The following is an 18397-nucleotide window of genomic DNA, read 5'->3' on the forward strand; positions in this document are numbered from 1 at the left end:
GTCACTGCTGTCTCCCGTGGGGGTGTGGCTAGGCAAAGCGTTTTGAGCTGCGTGTGCGTGCTTGATGCTTGCTCCTCTTGGTCATGGTGATTTATAGGGCGTCTTCACTGGAGCGGGGATGCTTGCATGTGTAATCCTGCTAATAGCTAATAGAAAGGCCAGGACCAAGCCTATTTGTTTATGGGGTGTGCAAGCCCATCTAGGCATTTTCAGTGTCTTGCTTTGGGTGGGTTTAAGCTACATAAACAGGGGTGTTAGTGTAATTGTGAGGTAGCTTCTTTCGGGTTGTGTGTGGGGGGGGGTCGTCTATTGTGGGTTGGTGTAAAGGGTGTTTAGTGAAGTAAATGCTTGTTAGTTGAGAGAATGGCAGTTGGAGTTGTGCACACCTAAAAGATAAAAACGCAAGCTCTGATCGGATATATTAAGACTTTTGTTTTTGGGGTTTGGCAAGAGTGGGTTTTGGATGAAGGTCGGAGATGGGGGTGGGGGGGTTTGACGAGGTATGGTTGTGGTTTATTGGCGTGGTAGGAGTGGTATTTGGCTAAGATGATTATTGGTATGTCCTACAAGCATGAATTAAATAACACCTTGCTAAAGTTTGCGTGGAGCTAGAATATTGAACGTAGGTGCGATCAACAACTGCATATACTAGGAATCAAAGACAGGCGCATACAGGACGGGATGTGGTGGGAGTCAGCATTCTGCGATGGGGTTGCGTGCAGACCAGAGATAAAAGATACCAAATGCATGGAAATCTCCCGTGACTGGTTAATAGGGTGATAGACCCGTGATCCATCGAGATGTCTTATTTAAGGGGAACGTGTGGGCGATGTTGGTTGTTATGGCCCTGATTGGGGCCAGAAATTGGGGGGACATGGGAACGTTAGGCTTATTGTTTAGAAATATGAGTTTTCGGCCGGGCGCGGTGGCTCAAGCCTGTAATCTCAGCACTTTGGGAGGCCAAGACGGGTGGATCACGGGGTCAGGAGATTGAGACCATCCTGGCTAACAAGGTGAAACCCTGTCTCTACTAAAAAAAAAAAAAAAAAATACAAAAAACTAGCCAGGTGTGGTGACAGTGAGCCGCAATCCGGCCACTGCACTCCAGCCTGGGCAACAGAGCGAGACTGCATCTCAAAAAAAAAAAAAAAAAAAAAAGAAATGTGAGTTTTCTATGCTGTACATTTCCATCCACATTACAGGAAAATATTTCGGGGGTCTCTGAGCAGACTGCTCCTGGAACACCTTCTCTTTCTTGCTTCCCTGACCTTGCCGTCTCAGATCCTGTTCTACTTCTCGTTCCTGTTCTCTTTCCACATTATTTTTTCTGCCATCTGCTTTCCCTTCTGTAATCGTGACCAGAGCTACTGAGGAAAGGAGTGTTTCACAGGAAACAGCATGAGGCCATGTCCTTGTGCCACACGGAACTGTGTGACGGGGGCGGGGGTGAGCCACACCACAGCTGAAGGCATCGCTTTCCTCATCTTGACATGGGGGGTTTAACTAAAAGGCGTCTGAGGTTCCTACATTTTAGAGAACAGATCAGTTTATCCTTCTGATACTACAGCAGTGTCATTAGTTGGGGTTAAAGGAACCCTAGAAGCAGAAAGCCCCTGTTTTATGGTTCTCCAAAGAAACAGCCAATAGGATATATAGAGATAGACAAATAGATGGAGAAAGAGTTTTTTTTGTTTGTTTAATTCTTTTTGTTAATTAGTTTGTTTTTTGAGATGGAGTCTCACTTTGTTACCCAGGCTGGAGTGAAGTGGCCCGATCTCGGCTCACTGCAACCTCCGCCTCCCGGGTTCAAGCGATTCTCCTGCCTCAGCCTCCTGAGTAGCTGAGACTACAGGCACACACCACCACGCCCAGCTAATTTTTGTATTTTTAGTAGAGACGGGGTTTCACCATGTTGGCCAGGATGGTCTTGATCTCCTGACCTCGTGTTCCACCCGCCTCCGCCTCCCAAAGTGCTGGGATTACAGGCGTTTGTTTTTTTAAGAGACAAGGTCTCACTCTGTCACCCAGGCTGGAATGCAGTGGTGTAATCATAGCTCATTACAGCCTTGAACTCCTGGGTGCAAACAATCCTCCTGTCTCAGTGTCTTGAAGAGCTGGGACTACAGGTGTGCACCACCACATCCGGCCAATTATTTTTATTTTTTGAAGAGACGGTGGAGGGGAGCAGGGACTGGTCTTGCTATGTTGCCCAGGCTGGTCTTGAACTCCTGGCTTCAAGCGATCCTCTTGCCTTGGCTTCCCAGAGTGCTAGGATTATAGGCATGTGCCACTGCACCTAGCCAGAAAGAGATTTACTAATATAAACAATGGTGACAGAGGTTGGTGGGTCCCGAGATCTGCAGTTGGCAAGCTGGACATCCCAGAGAGCTGATGGTGTGAGTTTTAGTCTGAAAGCCTTGAGTCCTGGGAAGAGCGTTTATTTCAGTTCAAGTCTAAAGGCAGGAAGAATCCAGTGTCCCAGCTTTAAAGTAGTCAAGCAGGAGGGGTCCCCTCATATTTGGGGTGGGGGATACCCTTTTATGTTCCGTCCAGGTCTTTGAATGAGGCCCACTCTCATTAGGGAAGTTAAATCTGCTATACTTTGTCTACCGATTTAAATGTTAATCTCATCCATAAAGCAGACACACTCATCCAGAATAATGTGTGACCAAATATTTGACCACTGTGGCCTATTCAAGTTCCATAAAATTAACGCTCACGGCCCCAGCCAGGATGCAGCGAAGGGATGCTAAGAAGCCATTCCGGATTTTGGTCTGGCCAGAACAATGCGATTTTATTCCTCTCTTCCCCCTCCACAGCTCATGGTGTTTAAATTCTTCCTGTTCTTTGTGTTAAAAATTGTTCAAAAGCAAGCATGCTTAGTGTCCTTCAGAATAATCTCAATCAGAAATAAATTTGTCAAGGGTCTCTTGTAAAACCTCAGTGGCAGGGAGCCATCATGTGCTAAGACATTGAGAATAAAGAAGGGGAAGAATGCATGAAACTCATGCGGTTGCAGGCATGAACCAGGGACTTGGACTCTGGCTGGAGGGATGCTGAGGGTTGGGAGGAGCCCACGGGCAGGGATGGGGGCACTGGTGTTTGACTCAGAGTTTTCCTTGAGCACCGTTGAAAAACTTGAAAAGACAAGAGTTCCTGGAAAAGGCTTGCTTTGTGGAACCAGAAAAAAACACTGGTAGCTGCTGTAAGCTTTGGGTTTTGGGGTCCTCAGTTGACCAGAGTAACTCATCTGTTGAGAAGGACAGTAGCTAGTCCCACAGCTCACCAGAAGATGCTTTTTACCGTGTCCTGCCTGGAAAGCTCCTGCTGACAAGTGTACATAGCAGGGAGAGCCCCGAAATGTCCATCAGTCCATCAGCGAGGACTGATAATAAGCAAAGCAAAATTAGCCAGTCGTGGTGGTGCACACCTGTAGTCCCAGCTATTCGAGAGGCTGAGACAGGAGGATCGCTTGAGCCTAGGAGTTCAAGGCTGCAGTGAGCTATGATTGTAGCACTGCATGGCAGCCTGAGTGACAGAGTGTTCTGATGAAAACAGAGGAAGAAATCTTAAGGGGTTGAGGAGGCTGCAAATTCTTTCTATGGCTTCTGTTTCTCTGTTCAATTTGATTGTAATGAATGAGTGTTTCTACAATTACTTTAATTAGTGATTGGTTTTTATAGAGAGACAGTTGCAAGTGTAAAAGCATGAACTTTAGGTCTAACCATGCTCCACACCTTGACTGACCGTCTTTGCTGGAGGGCAGCTCCTAAATTTTGGGCGTGATGCCCAGGAGGTATTCAAAATTACAACCTAAATTTCAGGACAGCAACATGGTTGCTGTTCATTCTTTGGGAACCGTGCTATCCATCCTTAGTAAACCTTATAAATATTGGGGGAGAAAACTTTCTTTGTCATTTTTTTAACATTAAGGCTAGTGCATACTATTAATTAATACAAACATAATGTGGTTTTATAGGTTGTTAAAAATGTTGTCTTTGATCCTGTTGCAGTGTTCTCATTTGGTGTCACGTCGTGTCTTATTTTCCTCTATACTAAATGTGGAGGATGAATGTGTAGGTGCTAGAAAGTTAAAAAAAAAATCCATTGTAAGAATGGCTTTTGTCCAATAAGGGGACTGGAACACATGAAAAGTGTGGTTTGTTTTTTTTCATGGAGTCTCGCTCTGTCGCCCAGGCTGGAGCGCAGTGGCACAATCTCTGCTCACTGCACCTTCTGCCTCCTGGGCTCCAGCAATTCTCCTGTCTCAGCCTCCCGAGTAGCTGGGATTACACGTGCCCACCACCACACTAAATTTTGTATTACAGGTGCCACCAACACGTGGCTAATTTTTGTGTTTTCAATAGAAAATACAAAAACAAAGTTTCACCGTGTTGGCCAGGCTGTTCCCAAACTCCTGACCGCAAATGAGCCACCTGCTTCGGCCTCCCAAAGTGCTGGGATGACAAGTGTGAGCCACTGCGCCCGGCCAGAAAGTGTGTTTTAAAAGCTGCCTACACCATAGCCATGAGTAGAGGTTTTGTTCTATTCTCAGGTTGCAGCCATTTGAGCTGAGTGAGAAGGAGCCAAGGACCGTAGATGCTTACCTGGAATGTCTGGCAGCTGGTCTGTTTCCTCATCTTAATTCTAAAAGAGCACATCAATTGACAAAGCCATTTCAGCACATACTGTACATTTGTGCAATAACAAGGGAAGGCTTTAGAACTGTTAGCTGTCAAAATTCACAACTGACAAATTGCCATGGTTTAATTGCTTTTTTTTCCCCAGGCACTGATTATGTGTGTTTTGATTACCCCACCCTGTCCATGTGGCACAGATTGGGCTATGCCATTGCCAGCCAGTTGTCCCCACCCAGGGGTCACCCCATGCGCACATGCTGTGCCGTATCACTCACTCACTTACCCTTTAGCAGACCATTCTAAATGGTTTTCTGGCATGATTTTTGACATGGATGATTATTAAAATGTGCTGACGGGTTCTTTTGTTTAGATGTGACCTTTGATTGCAGAGGGAAGTCACCAAATCTTGTCTGCTCGGGGTCCCTGCACAAAGCCAGGACCAGCCAGGTGGGACAGCCGTTCCCTGGGAGGGCTGGGGGCTCCAGAATGTTCTTCTGAGTGTGGGGTGCGCACTCCAAGCTAAAAGGCCAAACTCAGAGCAGAAGAGGCCAGGAGGAGAGACCATTGGTGAAATAAGGGTACAACGTGCAAACCACTATCAAGATTAAGGGGTGGGGAAAGTCAAGAATGAATGAATGAATGATGAATGAAGTAGAAGTTGAGGGAGGATTGTCTCAGCAGCCAGTCAACTAAAGGAAGTAGGCAGGCCAGATGCCGTGGCTCACACCTGTAATCCCAACACTTTGGGAGTCCGAGGTGGGCAAATCACCTGAGGTCAGAAATTTGAGACCAGCCTGGCCAACATGACAAAACCCCGTCTCTACTAAAAATACAAAAGCTGGCTGGGCATGGTGGCACATGCCTGTAATTCCAGCTACTCAGGATGCTGAGGCTGGAGAATTGCCGGAGCCCGGGAAGTGGAGGTAGCAGTGAGTCGAGAGATCACGCCACTGCCTTCCATCCTGGGTGATGGAGTGAGACTCTGTCTCCTCCAATAAAATAAAATAAAGGAGGTAGGCTTCAGAAGGCTTCTGTCGTGAGCTTCATGCTGCATGCTTTGAGAATTTACATGGCCGCTTAAGGTCACTATACCCAGCTAGACCACACCCCACTCACTATGCAGTTTTGTGCAAAATATTTATTCATTTGTTTATTATTCTAGAGACAGAGTCTTGCTCTGTCACCCATGCCGGAGTGAGTGGCACGATCATAGTTCACTGCAGCCTCCAACTCCTACCTCAAATGATCCTTCCATCTCAGCCTCCCAAAGTGCTAGGATTATAGGAACACCACCCTGCTCAGCCATCATCTTTCTTTAGTCAGCAAATACTTGGTTCACTTATTCTCTGTGTAAGGACCATGTCAGGCTCTGGGTAAATAGTGGTAAATGAGGCAGGCATGGCCCTGCCTTCCTGGAGTTCACAGTCTGGGATAGGGTGGGACAGGAGGAGCCTGACCCAAGTAAGTCTGCTAACACCTAAGTATAACTGGTGTGTGCTATGCAGAAAGACAGGTGCTAAGAGCGAATGTATTGAGGGGTCTGATCTGATCTAGGGGTCAGGAAAGGCATCTCTGTACTAACGACCTTCAAGCTAGGACCTAAGCAATGAGTACGGGTAGAAAGACAAAAACGTGTGAGGGCTCTGCAGGTCCCAGCCTGAGCAGCCGGCACGGAGCCGGGGAGCCATGCAGTGGGCGGCTGGGGCCATGCGCCTTTGTCAGTGCTACCGATAGAAAGTAAACCCAGAAGCCACTGAGACTTCACCAACAAAGGCAGTGAGTCAAGTTTTGCAAGGCTGAGCAATAGACAGGCAATCTTTGTTTCATCTTTGCTCTTTCAAAGGCATTGTTAGGTCTTTCTTGGATTATCTTTTTTTTTTTTTTTTTTTTGAGATGAAGTCTTGCTCTGTCACCCAGGCTGGAGTGCGGTGGCACAATCTCGGCTCACCGCAATCGCCGCCTCCCAGGTTTTCAAGCGATTCTCCCACCTCAGCCTCCCGAGTAGCTGGGATTACAGGCACCCACCGTCATGCCTGGCTAACTTTTGTATTTTTGCAGAGACAGGGTTTCACCATATTGGCCAGTCTGGTCTCGAACTCGTGACTTCAGGTGATCTGTCCACCTCGGCCTTCCAGAGTGCTAGGATTACAGGCGTGAGCCACCGTGCTGGCCAGATTGTCTAAATGCATGTGCCTACCCACACTTGCGCTAGAGGAGTTTCAGTGAGATCCCCATTGGCTGAGAAACACTAGAACAAATGTAAATACTATAAATAATGTGTACACATGGACCTAGCATGTGGGAGACTCGGGAGGGTAGAAGGGGGACGAAGGATGAGAAATTACCTAATGGGGACAAGGCACACTCTTTGAGTGATGGTTACACTAAAAGTCAGACTTCACCACTACAGTATTTCCATGTAACAAGCTGCACTTGTCCCCCTTATATTTGTCCAAATAAAAAATATATACACATACTAAACATACACATAATAAACTCCCATTAAAACTGAACGAAGGAATTAAAGGCATCTTTTAGGCTTGTCATAGAATCAGGGTCCTATCAATTTGTCTTCACATTCTGAATCTCTCGAGCATATGTAATTGCATAATTGTTCTCCATAAGTTTTTAGTAGAGTCACTGACCCAAGAGAGACCAGGATGTGCCTACAGCCACTGGCAGTTTCCTTCCCCGGGAGCCACTGGTCTTATGAACTGTCTGTAACCAAGTCATATTCCGAGGCCTATGACAGCCATCTCCTGTCTCTTCCACTTGTCATCTACTCAAGGAATATCAAATGACTTTAGTATCAAAAAAAGCATAATTGAAAAACAATTGGCCGGGCATGGTGGCTCACGCCTGTAATCCCAGCACTTTGGGAGGCTGAGGCGAGCAGATCGCAAGGTCAAGAGATCGAGATCATCCTGGCCAACATGGTGAAACCCCATCTCGACTAAAAATTAGCTGGGCGTGGTGGCGCGCGCCTATAGTCCCAGACACTCGGGAGACTGAGGCTGGAGAATCACTTGAACCTGGGAGGCGGAGGTTGCAGTGAGCAGAGGTCACGCCATACCACATGCCAAGTACAATCTTCCTAACTGGACTAATTGTAGAAAGGCCAATATGTGACCATCAAAGAGCTAATTACAAAATATTTTCAAAAATTCATACATTCAAGAACATCTGTTAGTATAAAGCTCATGCTGGCTGTGTGCTACCAGAAGGTCACTAGCTGGGGCTATGCCGTGTCAGTGACTGGTTTATTAACCTAGGACATTTCATGCTAGGTTGATAGCTCTGACCCTCATCTTACAAGTCCTCATTAAACTAAAAGGTTATAGAGAGATATCTAATTAATGCAGACATCACAATACTCAGCTGTGAGATTTTTTCCAAATACCATCCCACCTGTGTGGTCCTTGGGATCTTAGAACCGGCTGCTTCACCCTTCTCTCTGGAATGCTGTTCCCCGACCACACGTGGCTGCCTCGTTCGTGTCGTTCAGAGGAGCCGTTACTGAGTGCACTAAACAGTGACTGTACCAGCCGCCCACTAGACTGTTTCACCTCTCCACCCAGCATTTCTAACCCTCTGGCACTTTCAAATGTATCTATTTGTTCATTAATCTACTCATTTTCTTTCTCTCCCTCTCCTACTGGAATAGAAAAGTTGTATGTGTTGGCGATTCAACGTGAATAAATGTGGTTTACCCTCTTGGAATACAAAAAATTAAAATGACTTGTCATTAACTTATCATCTTTGGAATGTGAACAGGTGCTTTGAGTTAGATGGGATTAGCTATTTTCTGTTGAAATCTTGATCACGCTAATGATTTCTTGACAAATCCTTTAACTCTTTTTTTATAAGTAATGCAAAAGTAGAATTTCTTTATCAGTCTTGACAAGCAAGTCTCCCAAGGAAAATTAAAGTGTCTTTAGTGCTTTCTTATGCACTGTTTTGGTTTTGTTTGAGACTGAGTTTTGCTCTGTCGCCTAGGCTGGAATGCAGTGGCATGATCTGGGCTCACTGCAACCTCTGCTTCCCGGGTTCAAGTGATTCTCGTGCCTCAGCCTCCTGAGTAGGTGGGATTACAGGCAAACACCACCACACCCAGCTAATTTTTTTATGTTTTGTAGAGATGGGATTTCGCCATGTTGCCCAGGCTGGTCTCAAACTCCTGACCTCAGGTGATTCTCCCGCCTCGGCCTCCCAAAGTGCTGGGATTGCAGGTATGAGCCACCGCGCCCAGCCTGTGCACTGTTTTGGACATAACCACACTCTTCCTGGCCAGCTTTGAAGGGCGGCCGGCTGGAAACTGAGAGGGTAGAGTTAGAAGCAGGTGATAGTAACGAGTCACTGAGGTCCCATCCAGGGCAATTCAAGCTTCTGCCTGGATGGCTAGAAAATCAGTGTCCACCACAGAGCTGGCCGATGTGGATGTGTTGTGTGTAGCAAACCTGAGAGAAGAAAACAGAGAGGAACACAGCAGGGAGCTTGTGACAGCAGCTGCAGACCTCTGTTGAAAGACAGTGGACATATCGAGGAACGGGCCCTTATTCCATGATGCCTCCACCCCAGACCCACTCCACAGATCATAACCCCTCTCGGTGGCATCTCTTTCGGAAATGGGAAACTTTAGGACACTAGCAGCTTAGCATTGACCGTCATCTGAGGCAGCACATCCAGCCTCCACTGCTTGAGTTTCAAAACTCTTCCTGACTCGACTTCATCCTCAACCAGTTGCGTTTTCTAGATACATCAGGCCTCTTCCCGTATCCGCTTCCTTCCTGCCTCTCATGCTCTTCTCCCTAATTCCTGTCTCTCTCAGCCTCCTCTTGCTTTGAGAATCAGCTGCAACATCTGCAGTTCAACAGGTGCTCTGCTGGACTCCAGAGACACAAAGGTAGTGGAGACACCTCCTCCAGGAAACCTTTCCTCAGCCTTCAGTTTCTCCCTTCTGCCATGTCCAGCCCTGCATCCTGCTAGGGTCACAGGTGGCAAGTCATTTGTCACTGGTGTCTTGACTGTAAACTAGAGCAGCTTCTGTGGCTCCCCAGACAGAACAGTCCTGCACCTCAGGTGGCGGGGTTCTACTGTGTGTGCGTTTAACCCTTCTCTCATGGCCTGTGTTCTCCAAAAGAGTGAGTTCTGGCTGCTTTCACTGGTTCCCCTTTTTCAGTATAATTCCATTTAATGGGCCTTGGCTGCCCTCTGGGCTTCTCTTCACTTAACTAAATACTGCTCCTCCTTTTTAGTTTTATTTCTTATTTTTTTGAGATGGAGTTTCGCTCTTGTTGCCCAGGCTGGAATGCAGTGGTATGATCTTGGCTCACCGCATCCTCCATCTCCCTGGTTCTAGTGATTCTCCTGCCTCAGCCTCCCGAGTAGCTGGGATTACAGGAGTGCGCCACCACACCTGGCTGGTTTTTGTATTTTTAGTAGAGATGGGGTTTCACCGTGTTGTCCAGGCTGGTCTTGAACTCCTGACCTCAGGTGATTCACCCACCTCAGCTGCCCAAAATGCTGGGATTACAGGTGTGAGCCACCATGCCCAGCCTGCTCCTCCTTTTAAGACAGCTCAGATCGCCCCCTCCTGCCTCTTCCCAGGGGTCCCTTCCGGGTGCTCTTTTGAAGTCTTCCAGAGCACCTTCACCACTCTGCCTCCCTCCACCATCAAAGCCATTCACTCCCTGGTTTACTTGGCTGTGTGTGAGTGTGCCGCACCGGACTATGCACCCATTGGAAACAGAGACAGCATACTGTCTGGTTCTGAAAAGGATCATTCCGTGATGTGGTGAAGAAACAAAGCACAATAAGTAGCGAACATGGTGGGTGGGTTTCCCCCAATAAACCTGGAAAAAATGTATAAAGAGAATGTATATTCAAAGACACTTCGCGTGAGTACGGAAGACCCTTTACGTTGCCTGGTGTATTTGTTTGGGCTAATGGAACAGAATACCACAGACTGGGTGGCTTACACAACAGGCACGTATTTTCTCACAGTTCTGGAGGCTGGAAGTGTAAGATGAGGGTGTCAGCAGGGTTGATTTCTCTTGAGGCCTCTTTCCTTGGCTTGCAGACAGCTGTCTCCTTGCTGAGTCCTGACGTGGTCGTCCTTGTGTGCATGGAATTCCCAGTGTCTCTTCCTCTTTGTGTAAGGACACTGGTCCTATTGGATTAGGGCCCATCCATACGACCTCGTTAAACCTCAGTTACCTCTTCAAAGGCCCTATCTCCAAACACAGTCCGATTCTGAGGTGTATTGGGGGGTCAGAACTTCGCCATATGGATTTTAGGGGTACTCAGTTCAGTCCATAACACCCAGATATGGAGAAGGCAGAATGCCCAGAATCAGAGTGTAACCAAATACATGTGGTTAAATATAGCCAGTCTATTAGATGGAAAGGCGTGTGTTTGTATTTTGGAAACTTCTGAACAGATTGAGGCCTGGAAGATACTGTGAAATGGAATTCTAAGAATAAAGATTTTTAAAAATTATTAAAGTAGGATTTGTTGAAGGAAGAAAATATTGAGGGGAGAGTTGCATGAAATGAAACCTTAATCTCCCAGAAGTGGGTGAGGGAGTCCCCCCAGGAGCAGGGAGTGTGTGTGGGTGGGCACCAAACCTAATGAAGTTATGACGATTATAGGCAGCAGTGTGGGACGATGGACAGCTGCCTTTAGTGGAAAGAGGGAAATCTCAGGTTCAGCCAAGGTGGATCTTGATTGAGGAAAAGATCGAGAAGATGGAAACTAACTTTCTCCAAGCCAGGTTAAAAATGTAAATATCTGCCTTCCGGACCTTGGGGTTTCTCAGTTGAAAAATGCTTTGTTTGTTTGTAGCCTTTCTTCATCACGGCCTACAGATTTCAAGAGTATCTCCCTCTTAGGACTAAATATAAGGAAGAGAAATGCTGCTTAGAAAACACATTTATAACCAGCCTTGCTCTGGGGCCCATTGAGACCGCACAGCCCTTGCAGCGTGCCCCTGTGTCTTCTCTACTCCCCCGGCCTTGTCACAGGGCAGACTTTGTGAATTTCAAAGGTATTTCGAAGGTGAATTTCAAATATTTGATGTGCCACTACTTTCTATTACCCTAGCATCATGGCTAGTATTTCTCAGACTGCTCTCACAGCATTGTACTATTTGGCCTTCTTCATATTATTTTATTACATCTCGCTTCCATACTAGAGTAGAATGGATTGTTGGAGGCTGCTTCCAGCAGTAGCAGAAGTGCTCCCTTTTAATGAATGTGTGGTTGATACTGTTCGAAGACATAAAATACTTTAAATTACAATTAGCAATAAATTGTAAGATAACAGGATATCTACCAAAATCAGATGGAGAAGTTTTGAATGCATGTAAACAACAGCATGGTTGGCCGAGGACCAACAAGGGATACATTGCATACTGACTCGATTAGACTGCATTGCAGTATACCACTGTGTCATCAGAGCTGAGTTTACTCGGTCCAGCAACTTCAAAATGATGTTATGTTTTTTGACAATTGCTTCTTAATTTGAAAGGATTTGGATCGTGTAAAATTTGGCAGACATACTGAAATTTTACCGAGATTATTATATCAAACGATTTCATATTTGCATATTTAAAATTTGCACACAATACAATAGCATTATACTGTCTTAGGCAAGGAAGATTAGAAACTGAACAAACCCTGCTGGGCGCGGTGACTCACGCCTGTAATCCCAGCACTTTGGGAGGCTGAGGCGGGCGGATCACGAGGTCAGAAGATCGAGACCATCCTGGTTAACACGGTGAAACCCCATCTCTACTAAAAATAGAAAAAATTAGCTGGGCGTGGTGGCAGGCGCCTGTAGTCCCAGCTACTAGGGAGGCTGAGGCAGGAGAATGGTGTGAACCTGGGAGGCGGAGCTTGCAGTGAGCTGAGATCATGCCACTGCACTCCAGCCTGGGCAACAGAGCGAGACTCTGTCTCAAAAAAAAAAAAAAGAGAGAAAAAAAAAAGAAACTGAACAAACCCAAGTTCAATGCAGAGGCAGGTTATTCTAAATAAACTTCAAAGTTGGAATTCAGAAGAGTAGAGAATTTTCGACTATCTCTTCTGTCGTCTGCTTCCTTAATCTTTGCCAGCCTGTTTACCTTTCCAGATCTGCATCCTATGAAGCTGAGCCTCTCTCCTAATAGGTATTATGCCATTGATTCACTGTATTTTTTTTTTTTTGAGACAGGGTCTTGGTCCTTCACCCAGACTGGAGCGCAGTGTTGCGATCATAGCTCACTGCAGTCTCAACCACCCTGGCCTCCCAAAGTGCTGGGATTACAGGCATGAGCTACTATGCCCGGCCTCATTTATTCATTTTAATGTATTGATATATTACTATGGTTCTACTCCTTTTCCCCGATCACCTGACCCCTGTCCCTTCTAACTTCATTCTGATGCTTTGCATGTTTTAATTGGGGAACTTCATTTCTGATGTGGAGCTTTCAAACATGCACACAGGAGGCTTGACATAGAAGGTGTCTGACTCAAAAAAAATCTCACAGTCAATCAACTCAGCAACCAAACAGCCAACCTAAGCATGGTCTGCAAGCCTGAAAATGAGACGTGCAGCTTGCCATGTTGCCAAACTTATTTCCCCAGCAGTGATTCTGGGACAGTGTCTACCTCACAACTAGTTTTGTGAATAAGTCAGTGCTGGCTGCCACAACAAAATACCATAGAGATTGGGTTAAACAACAGAGATTTACTTTCTCACCGTTCTGGAGGCCGCAAGTCTAAGATCAAGGTGCTAGCATGGAAAGATTATAGCGAGGGCTCCATTCCTGCCTTGGAGGCAGCTGCCTTCTTGTGTCCTCACATGGTAAAGAGAGAGTTCTGGTCTCCTTCTTCTTACAGGGACACTGATCCCAGCATGGGGCCCCACCCTCTTTTTTTTTTTTTGAGATGGAGTCTTGCTCTGTTGCCCAGGCTAGAATGCAATGGCATGATCTCAGCTCACTGCAACCTCTGCCTCCCAGTTCAAGCACTTCTCCTGCTTCAGCCTCAGGATTACCGGCATCTGCCATCATGCTCAGCTAATTTTTGTATTTTTGTAGAGATGGGTTTTCACCATGTTGGCCAGGCTGGTCTCGAACTCCTGACCTCAGGTGATCTGCCCTCCTCAGCCTCCCAAAGTGCTGGGATTACAGGTATGAGCCACTGTACCCGGCTGCATCCTTTTGACTTCATCTAAACCTAATCACCTCCCAAAGACCCCAGCTCCAAACGCCATCATCACATTGGGAATTAAGTCTTCAGTATATAAATTCTGGGGGACATAAACATTCAGTTCATAACAGTACCATAGGTGTTTGAAATGCAGGCTTAAGGAGAATTTTGAAAAGTACAAAGAGATTTGCAGATTGAAGATATTTTTATTAGTCATAAAAATATATGACAATATCATATTATCGTATTTCTTTATTGGCAGGATTCTAAACTTTCCCCTTGTGCCTCGGTTTCTAAGGAGACCAAATTCTTTCCAAGCAATGTTCAGAAAAATAGAGCCCTGGTGCAATTTGAAATGTAAGAAGCAGAATATTAAATGTGCAGAGCATTGAGACTCTGCAACAGTACATACTACCCTTTGATGCTTTGGTTTTCACTGCATTGCTGACCTATGGCACTGCTGTAAGACAGAAAATATATGCAGATATTTTTATTCAGTAGAATTTATCCATACCTTATATATCACATAATGGGGAAAAAGAGGACCTTGATAGAATGGGAAGCAAGACAGGTAGGTTTTGAGGAAGGCAGAGGGTCGGGCAAGGTTTGGATCATGGGGTCCTAAGGGCAGAAGGTGGTGGGAGCAGTGGAAGGGGTAAGCATTCTTGCCAGAGGTCCTCCAGCAGCTGCAGAGGAGAGGAGACAGTAGCGGGCAGAACGGTGAGAAGCGAGCCCTGGAGACAGCAGTTAGGGAGGCCGCTAATGGAGGGGGGCCTATGTGGAAGGGCACAATCGAAACAGAGCAGAAACAGACATCCCTCCTTCATAGCGAAAGCTGCTTCAATTGCCTCCCACTGGGCATGCTCTCTGGCATGTAATGGGCACCCAGGAAATGTTGAGTGAGTGGTTGAATAAATAATTAAGTGAATGCAGGCTGGGTGCAGTGGCGCATGCCTGTAATCCCAGCACTTGGGGAGGCCAAGGCGGGAGGATCTCTTCAGCCCAGGAGTTTGAGACCAGCCTGAGCAATGTGGTGAAACGCCGTCTCTACTAAAAATACAAAAATTAGCCGGGCGTGGTGGCGCATACCTGTGGTCCCAGCTCCTCAGGAAGCTGAGGTAGGTGGGAGGATCGCTTAAGCCCTGTAGGTCAAGGCTGCAGAGAGCTGTGAGCATGCCACTGCATTCCAGCCTGGGCTGCAGAATGAGACCCTGTCTCAGAAAAAAGAAGAAGAAGAAGTGAATGCCTCCAGGGCACCCAGACTCCCTTTGTCCCTAACAGCAGTCTACCTCTTGTGGTACTTTCTCGAGCTCTGCAAAGTTTCAAATGTTGAAACTTATTGGGGGAAGGTTCTGAGAAATGACAAGTGGAGAGAAGTTGGTGTCAGGAGGAATATCTTGGGCTTTTGGCTTACCTAAGCATGGATCATTTAGACAACATGGTTGTCAAAGTGTAGTTTCTCCCAGTCGTTTCCATTTCTTTTCACTCTTTGAATTGCTTTTTCATTTCTCCTGAGCACCTTTTCTTTCTTATCTAGATTGTCAGTTTGCCTTGGGAATGAAACAGTATCCGAGCGCAATGTTGCCTGCTATGACTCTAGGTAATGGAAGAGACTAGCACATAGGCCTTTCACAGCTGCAGTGGTTGTTTGTTTAGTTTTTTTAGAAGAAGGTTTCGGTGGATCAGTTATTGCACATAAATTGTTGTGCCTTGTGGAAAATGAATCCTATCTTTGTGTGTTTGTGTATGAGTGTGTGTTACCCTAGGGCTTGTCTTTTGTTGTATCTATGAAAGCTTTAAGGGTTGTTTTTTAAGCTGCTTTTTGATTTTAGTATTTCAAATCCGTCTCATCTTGTTTTTGAAAAATGTTTCTTTTTTTTTTTCAGTAGTGTTAATAAATCCCTTGAAATTTATTTCCAAGATGGCTTACTGATTTGGAGAACACTAGTTGAGTTTGTATTCTAGCTCGTACACTTCGATTATTTTGTTGAACTCAGAGCAGCATAAAATATCAGAGCTGAAAGGTGCTAGAAAGGTTGCCTCCCCAGCGCTTCTTGACCCTTGCCAACCTAGTCCCATGTTGCAAAATGTTTAAAAACGTTAAATGTAATCTGAAATGCAAAGCAAATAAAAAGGATACAGCATCACTAAAATCAAAGCAAAGTGATGAAATACCGTGTTGATTTTTTGCCTGCTTTTTTGTAAATCAGAAGCGGCTTTGAGGTTCTGATCATTCCAAGGGCATGGTCCCACTCACTGCTGACATTGTTGACCAGATTCATCCCCTAATTTTACACATGAAAACATCAAGGTCCAGGGATTCAGGGAGTGTTCATAGCTCAGTATATTAGGAGCAGAACTTGGTCAAAAACCCAGACATCCCGTTGGCAGGCCAGTGTTTTGCCCTCAACACTCTCGGTCATTTAAGGATACTGTCTCATGCAAAGGACACATCTTATTCAGGGTCATCTGCCTGTATCTGAGGATGCTGGTATTCAGGAAGGGTTTTTTTTAAAAAACTTTTTACATCATCACAGCAGAACAGAGGCAAAGGCCTGGACAGACCCCAGGTGTGGCGGGTCCTTGGACCCTGTTTTTTAAAATTTCCTTTACGTTGTTCCAAACATTTGCACTGCTGTGACATGGAAACATTTCCTGGCTATAGCCTCTGAGGAATAGGGGGACAACATCTCAATCTGAAAATGGATTCATTTTTGCAATAAAGTTTGGGTCTTTTATTACATTGGAAGCTTTCCCTTCACAATTCAACAGATCCTCTCGAACTTCTAATATGTTCTTTTTTGCCAGGGTGTCTGGTGGCGAGCTGTTTGACCGGATAGTGGAGAAGGGGTTTTATACGGAGAAGGATGCCAGCACTCTGATCCGCCAAGTCTTGGACGCCGTGTACTATCTCCACAGAATGGGCATCGTCCACAGAGACCTCAAGGTGAGGCCACTGCTGAACAACGTCCCGCAGCCACTCTGCAGCCCGCGATGCACCCGTCCAAGAGGGCTGATGCCAGTGGGGGCCTGTGGCTGCTCTGATGTAGAGTGGGTGCAACAGATGGTGGGCGTTTGTGTACTTTCATTTGTCAGGGCCTTTGGGATCCAGACCCAGAAGTATCTTGAAAGAAGATGAAGATTCACATGGCTGGCCACTGTTCATGAGATTTTTACAACTATTATGTAGCCAAAGGGTTACAGGGAGGTGGGTTATATATTGCTTCAAGCCCATCTAAGAGATGATTTTGCTCAAGACATGTAGGCTGCAGAAACCCTTCTCTTGGTGCCGTTCCGCAGTACCTTTGCCAATTCCAGTCCCATTTCAGCACAACACACCGTATAAAAGAGAGAGAGCAGTGGTCAGACACCGCAAGAGGAAAGTGAAAGGAAACAGAAGGTAAGCAGATATAGAAGAGGGAGAAGAGAAATAGAAGGGGAAAAGACAGGTTAAAAGAGCTATGACTGGCCAGGCGTGGTGGCCCATGCCTGTAATCCCAGCACTTTGGGAGGCCGAGGCAGGCAGATCACGAGGTCAAGAGATCGGTACCATCCTGGCCAACATGGTGAAACCCTGTCTCTACAAAAATACAATTAGCTGGGCGTGGTGGTGCATGCCAGTAGTCCCAGCTACTCGGGAGGCCGAGGCAGGAGAATCACTTGAACCTGGGAGGTGAAGGTTGCAGTGAGCCGAGATCGCGCTACTGCACTCCAGCCTGGGCGACAGAGCAAAACTCTGGCTCAAAAGAAATAAATAATAAAAATAGTGTCCTGCAGGTTCTTTTCTTACAGTTTCTTAATGAGGTTTTGGTATATTGACCCTTTATCCCTTGGCACAGAAGGATCTGGGCCTTATATGGGCATATATGCCCCTCCCTAGCAGGTCTATGTAGACACTGAAGGACAGATGTCAAACATACGGTTCTGAAGGGTGAATGTCACACATGTGGTACCAAAGGTAGGTATCAGACATATTCACTTGAGAAACAGTGGAAAGCAGTGCAGTTGACCCAAAGCTGCAGTGTGGCGTGATTCTAGGATATTTACAGGTCCAGCCCCTAGAGCTTACTGCACCAGTCAAGACAAAAATTCCACCCCAGCACACATACCCACCACTCATTATAAACACGAAGATCCTATTATCTGGAAGCTGTGCTGTACGCAACTGTGGGAAATCAAAATCAGTTTAAAGAACCAGTCACAAACATTTGTATAAACAGAGTTTCCACACCTGGCCATTATCTGCTACTGGGAACCAAGGAATAAAGTGGTGTAGCTTTTTCTTTCATAAAGACTCAGTACCATGGTTTTTCTGCATGTTGTCATGTTCCATTGACCCAGTCAGTGTTTCCCAAATGTTCGCCCATATCAGAATTGTCCGGAGGGCTATGAAAATAGAGACTGCTGCCCCATCCCCAGTGGTCTGATTCCCCCCACTGGTAGGTCTCCAGTGGGGCCTGAAAAGTTGGGTTTCTAACAGGTCTGCCCGTGATGAGGATGCTGGTCTGGGAGCTGTTCTTGGAAAACCACTGGGCGAGGATATTTGGGAATCTTAGTGGATCCCTT

At 46.1% G+C, this 18397-nt stretch overlaps 1 protein-coding gene across 15 annotated transcripts in view; it reads left to right on the forward strand.

Moving 5' to 3' along the window:
• Positions 1–18397, forward strand: part of CAMK1D (calcium/calmodulin dependent protein kinase ID) — a 498666-nt gene that overhangs the window by 406066 nt on the left and 74203 nt on the right. For all 15 annotated transcript variants that reach the window (XM_005564630.4, XM_005564633.5, XM_005564632.5 and 12 more), the window contains one exon: positions 16640–16778. In XM_005564630.4, coding sequence (XP_005564687.1) covers positions 16640–16778 — 139 coding nt within the window. The remainder of the gene's footprint in view (positions 1–16639; positions 16779–18397) is intronic.

This window comes from Macaca fascicularis, chromosome 9 (genome assembly GCF_037993035.2).
Source record: "Macaca fascicularis isolate 582-1 chromosome 9, T2T-MFA8v1.1".
Lineage (NCBI taxonomy): Eukaryota > Metazoa > Chordata > Mammalia > Primates > Cercopithecidae > Macaca > Macaca fascicularis.